Genomic DNA, 7,500 nt, shown 5'->3' with positions numbered 1-7,500 from the left:
ATATCTGGTAAACTTGAAACAATAGTCACCGAAATTGTTCAGAATCCTTTCGCGACGAAATCTTAGCCTTTCTCTGATCTGAAGAAAACAGCAAATGGAAACATGCGCACGCGGTTCTCGCTAGAAATAACCGTGGAACCTGCACGGAAATCAGACGAAAGTGGGTCTGTACTATTGAGCTCGATGGTCTGCACACCCTAGTGTCAACTCTACGCTGCCCCGCTCTGTGGAGAGGCAGCTCATCTGGCTTCACGCTACTTCCTCCCAGGCGGCAACCACCAGCTGAAAATAAGCATTCCCTATTCAGTCAAGCAAAGTGGTTCTGAACTTTTAGTGCGTGGTATAGTATTCCTTCCGCAGGAAAATCGAACACGTGTTAAGGCTGCAGCGTGATAAAGAACAACACCACAGCGTGTGATCCGATTCGCTGAAAGCAGTCACACACATCGACGGACGAAGCGAGCATTAGGAGATTCAGTGTGCTTGTTGTGACTGGATCAGTTCAGTTCGCTGCTGTACAGTGAAGAGGACATACAACACGGCATCGCCTGTACTGTGACGGGCAGTTAGTTTGTGTGGAGTTTGTTTCTTGTTGGTGGTGTTTTCTGTCGGAAGTTTCTTGTTGGTGGTGTTTTCTGTCGGAAGTTTCTTGTTGGTGGTGTTTTCTGTCGGAAGACTTGGAGAGTGATTCTTTCCTTCTTTGTTCTTTGGCTTTGTTTTTTCAAACTCCAGTGTGTTTCTGGCGCTGTAAGTTGAAGATACTTTGATTTAAACAAAAAACAAAAAACTTTCAGCAGAGTGTTTTGATGAACACTTTTTGATACCTTAAAAAACATCATCGTAGTTTACTTGTAAGGTGTATGAGTACTTATCAACTAAAACAAGGTGTTGTGGGGAAAAAAAAGAAGAAGAAAGAAAAGAGGTAGATTCATCTCTTCATAACCTGTGTGAAGCTCTGTCCCCCACTGACGAATAGTACTAGATATTCGCTTTCTCTGCTATGTCGTGTTCTGAAAAGTGGGCTTTGTAAAATAACATTTCTGCCAGTTATAGACCTTACATCTGTTCAGCCCATCCCTAAAAAACTTCGCAATGTTTAGTATTTATTATAATCCGGAATATGTTACAACGTAAGTTACGTTACTTGCTATGCCGTGTGCGTATCTAGTTCTGGTAATATAAAGACAGTTTACAATGTCTTGTAAACCATGAAGACTAATAAATAATTGATAACAGCGTGTGTAGTATGATGTGAACACCGACTACATGTGAATTTATAAGACAACTTCGATGTCTGACGTAAAGATATACATCCGTCATTAAAGATAGTTAGCCTGGATAAAGACTTACTTCTGAAAGAGACAAAGACAGTTTGGATGTTAATATAACAACGAATATGTGGTGTTTCTGGACAAGTTACGATGGATGATTTAAAGACATGAACCCGATAGCCAAGTTACGGTGGTACTGATGATACGATAATGTAACTCCCATGTTACAATATCAAATGTAAAGGTAGTCCGTTAATTCAGAAAATGAGCGATTTATCATTTGAAACACATTAAAGATAGAAGGGTATACTCTTAGTGACCAAGTGAAATGTTACTTATATGACATACAAATACTTATTTTGGTATATAAGATAAAGACTCGTCATTGCTCGGGTAAAACCTTTCAGTGGTGTTTAATGTAGACCTACATCTGATGTATAAAGACTTGTTTACGCAGTGTGTAGCAAAATAACTTAGTTCTGACGAAGAGTAAGCAGTCCAATTATTATCTTCGAACCAGTGTGGTATGAAGAGCAGATACGAAGAGTACTTTTTTTTTTCAGTCTTCATCATCTTTTTGTAAGCCTTGCTGTTCAGCTGACACGGGTCTACACAGTACCTTCAAAATAAAAGTAATGTTAAAACCAAAACAGAACACTTTTTTTGTTTCAAATTATGAAAAACTAACCAGCCAGTTCAAAGAAGGTATACAGGTTTCTCTCCCCCGCCCGCACACCCATCCATACCAGCCTTCTTCCATCGTATCATTGACTCATCATCGTGCACTGACATGTCATCACCGAATGAACTCGGCTTCACTCAGGTATTAAAAAAAAAAACAAAAAAAATACAGATTGAGAGACCAGCCGATAATACTGCGCATTAGCAATCGTAAGCCTCCTTGACAAGATGTTGACCTAGAAGTCCAGATTCTCACTTGCACTGTGTCGTCAGTCTTTTTGGTCACAGTGGTGGTCACCACCGACCTGACGAAGAAGCCAGAATACAAAATACTTGATTATCTCAACAAGAGAAATTGATTTTAGAAATTGTAATGATCATGAGGGTTTAGGTGTGTGTGTGTGTTAGTCCTCTGTGCAAGGACATGATTCAGTGATAAAACTGTTCTGGGAGGAAGACGAGAGATGTGAATACGGATGATTAATTTAAGTATAGGCCATTGCCCCTCATGAAGGGGTGCAAAATACATGGAGAGAGAGAGAGAGAGAGAGAGAGAGAGAGAGAGAGAGAGAGAGAGAGAGAATGCGAATGCGAAAGGTTTTATAGTTTTATTCAAATCAGGCCAAGGCCCCTAACTGAAAGGGGTAACCATACACCATGTGTGGGCGATTGTATTTACGTTAGGCGGAGAGAGAGTGAGAGAGAGACAGAGAGAAGCTCTGTGTGTGTGTGTGTGTGTGTGTGTGTGTGTGTGCGTGCGTGCGTGCGTGCGTGCGTGTGTGTGTGTGTGTGTGTGATGATGATGATGAGAACAGAGACCCCGGCTTTTCAAACAGTACAGCAGAGTGACCTGGCATTTTACATAGAAAAAAAAAAAAGAAGAAAGAAAAAAAAGGAGAACGACCTGGCATTTCAGACAGTACAAAAAGAGCGACCTGGCTCTTTAGGGTGTAAAGAGATCTGTTTGAATACAAAAAAAAGAACCAGGTTTGTTTTTCCACAAAAAGCGTCTATTTATAGTTGTGCTTCAAAGTACCCCACCCAGGTTTCTGACAGTTCATAGATTTCCATTTCACAGAACGTACATATAATACCTCACCTGTTCCCAGCGGCCGCTCAGTATAGGTCCTGGCTTTGTGTGGTTCAATCTTTACATGAATGCAGTGCTAAATTCACGTCGTTTCCAGATATTGGTGCCACACACACACCATGTCTCTTTGTGACGAACACATAATTCAGTTCATTCATAGGTCCTGGTCGAGCTTGTTCGGTTGGCAGAATTGAATGGTGTTTGATCAGAGCGTTGTTTTGTTTTTTTTTTTGTTTGTTTTTTAAAGTTTATTTGTTCATCTATTTTATCTATTTATTTGCTTGTGTCTTTGTTTGTTTATTTATTTATTTATTCATTTATTTATTTATTTATCTATCTATCTATTAATATACTTTGCTGCACTCAGTAGCCCCATCGACCACATTGAGCTAAACACTGTAAATGTTGATTATGTAGAACGTGAAAACAACAACAACCGAAAATCTAGAGTAAGCAGCGTACGTCATGTTCATACACATATATACTACACCCAGGACATACTTCTGATGTTGACAGTTCCGCCCATTTTCACCAAAGGATTAATAAGTAATTAAAACGAACATACTCTAGATACAAAACGAGCAACACTTATAAACATTCTATAACTACTGGTATACTAACCCCCCCCCCCAAAAAAAAAAAAAGAAAAAAAAAAAGAACTACAGTGGGCAATTACACATCGTGGGCGCAGTGAAAGAAAAGTACCATAGTACCCAATTATTTGTATTTGTATTTGTATTTCTTTTTATCACAACAGATTTCTCTGTGTGAAATTCGGGCTGCTCTCCCCAGGGAGAGCGCGTCGCCACACTACAGCGCCACCCATTTTTTTTTTTTAATTTTTTCCTGTGTGCAGTTTATTTGTTTTTCCTATTGAAGTGGATTTTTCTACAGAATTTTGCCAGGAACAACCCTTTTGTTGCCGTGGGTTCTTTTACGTGCGCTAAGTGCATGCTGCACACGGGACCTCGGTTTATCGTCTCATCCGAATGACTAGCGTCCAGACCACCACTCAAGGTCTAGTGGAGGGGGAGAAAATTTCGGGGACTGTGCCGTGATTCGAACCAGCGCGCACAGATTCTCTCGCTTCCTAGGCGGACGCGTTACCTCTAGGCCATCACTCCACAGGGTCATCCAGCATTGTCTGTGACAGTCCTTCGCCATGAACTGAGAACTCAGCAACGACCCCCACAAAGACTTCAAAGCAATTCTTATCTGAACAGAGAAGCGTGATGGCGACTTGAGTGACTTTTGTGTTTCTCTCTCTCTGTGTGTGTCCCAGACAACGTGACGAACTAAACTGATTGGTTGAACGGATTTTTCTTTCTTCTTTTTCATCTTTAGAAGAAGAAAAAAAATCTTTTTATCGGCCAGTTTCGTGTTGTATAAAAAACACGCTGTGTGTTTCGTCCACGAGACAGATTGTTTCCGCTTTCAAGAAACAGCACAATGTCTGGAGAATCGTAAGTAAACCCTGATAATCTCTCTCTCTCTCTCTCTCTCTCTCTCTCTCTCTCTCTCTGTCTCTCTCTCTCTCTCTCTCTCAGTTTCTCCCTGTCTCTGTGTGTGTGTGTGTGTGTGTGTGTGTGTGTGTGTGTGTGTGGTGTTGTTGTTGTTGTTGTTGTTGATGATGATGATGTTGATGATGATGATCAAGTGTCGTCATTCACTGTGGCAGACTGACTGTGTATCGCATGTCTGTGCCGTATTTATGTGTGACAAACTGTCAGTTATGTACTGTACGTACCGGTTTTTTTTTTTTGTAAGGGATAATGGTTATGTACCTTCATTTGTGACAGATCATGGTTATGTAGCGTTTTTATGTGACATATAAATGGTTATGTACTGTTGTTGTTTTTCTCGTGACAGATAATGGTTATGTACCGCTTTTTCTTGTGACAGATAATAGTTTTGTACCGTTTTGTGTGTGTGTGTGTGTGTGTGTGTGTGTGTGTGTGTGTGTGTGTGTGTGTGTGTGTGTGTGACATATAATGGTTATGTACTGTCTTTTTCTCGTGACAAATAAGGGTTATATATTTTTGTTTGTACTGTTGTTTGTTTGCTTGTTGTCGTCAGTTGATGTTGGTGTTGGGTTTTTAAAATACATATCTGCGTAGCATTCTGGTGAAAAATTGCGTGCGATTATATACTTTTTTGTGACATACTGGATTACGTACCATTAATTAAATGCCAGATTGGGTACACGAATATAAACCGATATATTTTCTTTATGACAGTCTTATGTACCGTTTTTGCTGACAGATCATGATTATGTGCTTTTTTGTGACATAATGTGTATGGTTAGGTAACGTTGATGTTTGGGGGTGACAGATTGTGTTATGTACCGTTTTTGTTTTATATATATATATATATATATATATATATTAATGATTTATATAGTTGTGTATCGGTTATTCTTTTTCTGTGACAGGTTCTGTTTAGTTGTGTTACACAGTTTTCGTGACAGACTTTGTATAGTTATGTACCGCTTTTTGTGACAGGGTTTGTGTGATTATGTACTGAAGTGTGTGTGTGTGTGTGTGTGTGTGTGTGTGTGTGTGATAGATCGCACATAATTTGATTGATTGATCGATGTGACTTCATTTTAGTGCATTTCTATTTGTTTGGGGGTCTGGATCGCTAGCCATGTTATGTTTAAAGATAAAAAAAAAAGCAGTTATGTATGCTACAGGTCAGTTCCTTTCCATAATCAGTAACCATTTCGTGCGTGCGTGCGCGCGTGTGTGTGTGTATGTGTGTGTGTGTGCGTGTGTATGCGTGTGTGTGTGCGTGTGTGTGTGTGTGCGTGCGTGCGTGCGTGCGTGCGTGTGTGTGTGTGTGTGTGTGTGTGCGTGCGTGCGTGCGTGCGTGTGTGTGTGTGTGTTCCTTTTTCAGGGTCAAAGTAGCGGTCAGGGTTCGCCCTTTTAACCAGAGGTGAGTGAGTGACAAAAAAGAGCAGAAAGCGTGTGTGGGCTCTGTTTTTAGTAAAGTGTGTTGAGTGTGGAAGTCTGACGTGATATTTGACGAAATCAATACTAACAAATTCAATGTCTGTCTTTTTTTCTTTTTTTTTTCTTTTTGCAAAGCATTCCCGTAGCTACGTCACAGTCTCTCTCTCTGTCTCTCTCTGTCTCTCTCTCTCTCTCTCTGTCTCTCTCTGTCTCTGTCTGTCTCTGTCTCTGCCTCTGTGTGTGTGTGTCTCTGTCTCTGTCTATCTCTCTCTCTGTCTCTCTCTCTCTCTCTAAATCACTCTGTGGTGTGTGTGTGTGTGCCTGCGTACGTGTGTGTGTGTGTGCGTGCGTGCGTGCGTGTGTGTTTGTACGTGTGTGTGTGTGTGTGTGTGTGTGTGTGACAGAGACAGAGAGACAGAGAGAGAGAGAGGCTGTTTATGGTGGTGTGCTGTTCCAATTGATGAATTGTGTGAGTGATGTGTGTAGATTGGCACTGAGCTGTATCACGCAATGTTATACGTCATATATAAAAAAAATGATCCATTATTATCAGTATTAGTATCGTTAATGGTTATTCGATAACAAAGCCAACCTCATCAATCAGCCACATAGCCAGAAGAAAGAGACGACACCCGTGGATTGATTATATTGCACAGTAAACGGCCATACAGGTGATACGAAATCCGAAACCATCATGCGTGATCTTCGGCTGCCGACATCTGATATGACCAGATTGTCTCAGAACAAAACCTGTCAATACTTTGAAGCCCCGCTCACACCCACCCATCTTAATCTGTTTTGCATACACACACATACACACACACACACACACACACACACACACACACACACACACACACACACACACACACAGATATATATATATATATATATATATATATATATATATATATATGAATACCGATTATGACATACAACAAGGATAACACCTGTCTTTATTCTTGAGAAGAAGCAGAAAGAAACAAAAGAAAAGAAAAAAAAGGAAGCAAGCGACATTCTGTAAGTTATATAGAGGAAAATCACAAACAAACAAAAAAGTTAAAACAAACAAACAAAAAAAAACCCAACAACAGCAGCAGCAACAACAACAACAACAAAAACAACCACCACAACAACAACAACAAAACAACCACTGCAACAACAACAACAACAACAACAACTACAACCACAACAACAAAACCAACAACAACAAAAAACAAAAAAAATCCCAGGGCGAAAATCTTCTCATGGGTATCCGTTTGCGCGCAAGTTAGAACTTGACCGAAGCCGTGAAATCTTTCGCACGGAGTCATTCTTCCAGATCAGTGGAGATGTAAGCCTCTAGTTGTTAGAGTTAGGCTCCGATCGTGTTCGCCTCTGTGTGTGTGTGTGTGTGTGTGTGTGTGTGTGAGACTGTGCGTGTGTGTGTGTGTGTGAGACTGTGCGTGTGTGTGAGTGTGTGTGTGTGTGTGTGTGTTTGTGTGTGTGTGTGTGAGAGAGAGAGGGA

The 7,500-nt window shown here is 40.6% G+C and overlaps 1 protein-coding gene across 9 annotated transcripts in view; it reads left to right on the top strand.

Moving 5' to 3' along the window:
• Positions 1-436: 436 nt before the first annotated feature.
• LOC143285375 (kinesin-like protein KIF28) overlaps positions 437-7,500 on the top strand; it is a 70,982-nt gene continuing 63,918 nt past the window's right edge. For 2 of the 9 annotated variants that reach the window (XM_076592600.1, XM_076592591.1), the window contains exons 1-3: positions 437-747; positions 4,171-4,505; positions 5,938-5,976. In XM_076592600.1, coding sequence (XP_076448715.1) covers positions 4,492-4,505; positions 5,938-5,976 — 53 coding nt within the window. In that variant the 5' untranslated portion in view covers positions 437-747; positions 4,171-4,491. Of the gene's footprint in view, positions 748-3,799; positions 4,506-5,937; positions 5,977-7,500 lie in introns of all 9 variants that reach the window. The other 7 variants (XM_076592596.1, XM_076592599.1, XM_076592593.1 and 4 more) reach the window with 7 other exon arrangements.

Source organism: Babylonia areolata, chromosome 9 (assembly GCF_041734735.1).
Source record: "Babylonia areolata isolate BAREFJ2019XMU chromosome 9, ASM4173473v1, whole genome shotgun sequence".
In the NCBI taxonomy this organism is placed as follows: Eukaryota; Metazoa; Mollusca; class Gastropoda; order Neogastropoda; family Buccinidae; genus Babylonia; species Babylonia areolata.
The sequence above is the reverse complement of the archived record's forward strand: the minus strand, read 5'-3'. Positions and strand labels throughout refer to the sequence as shown.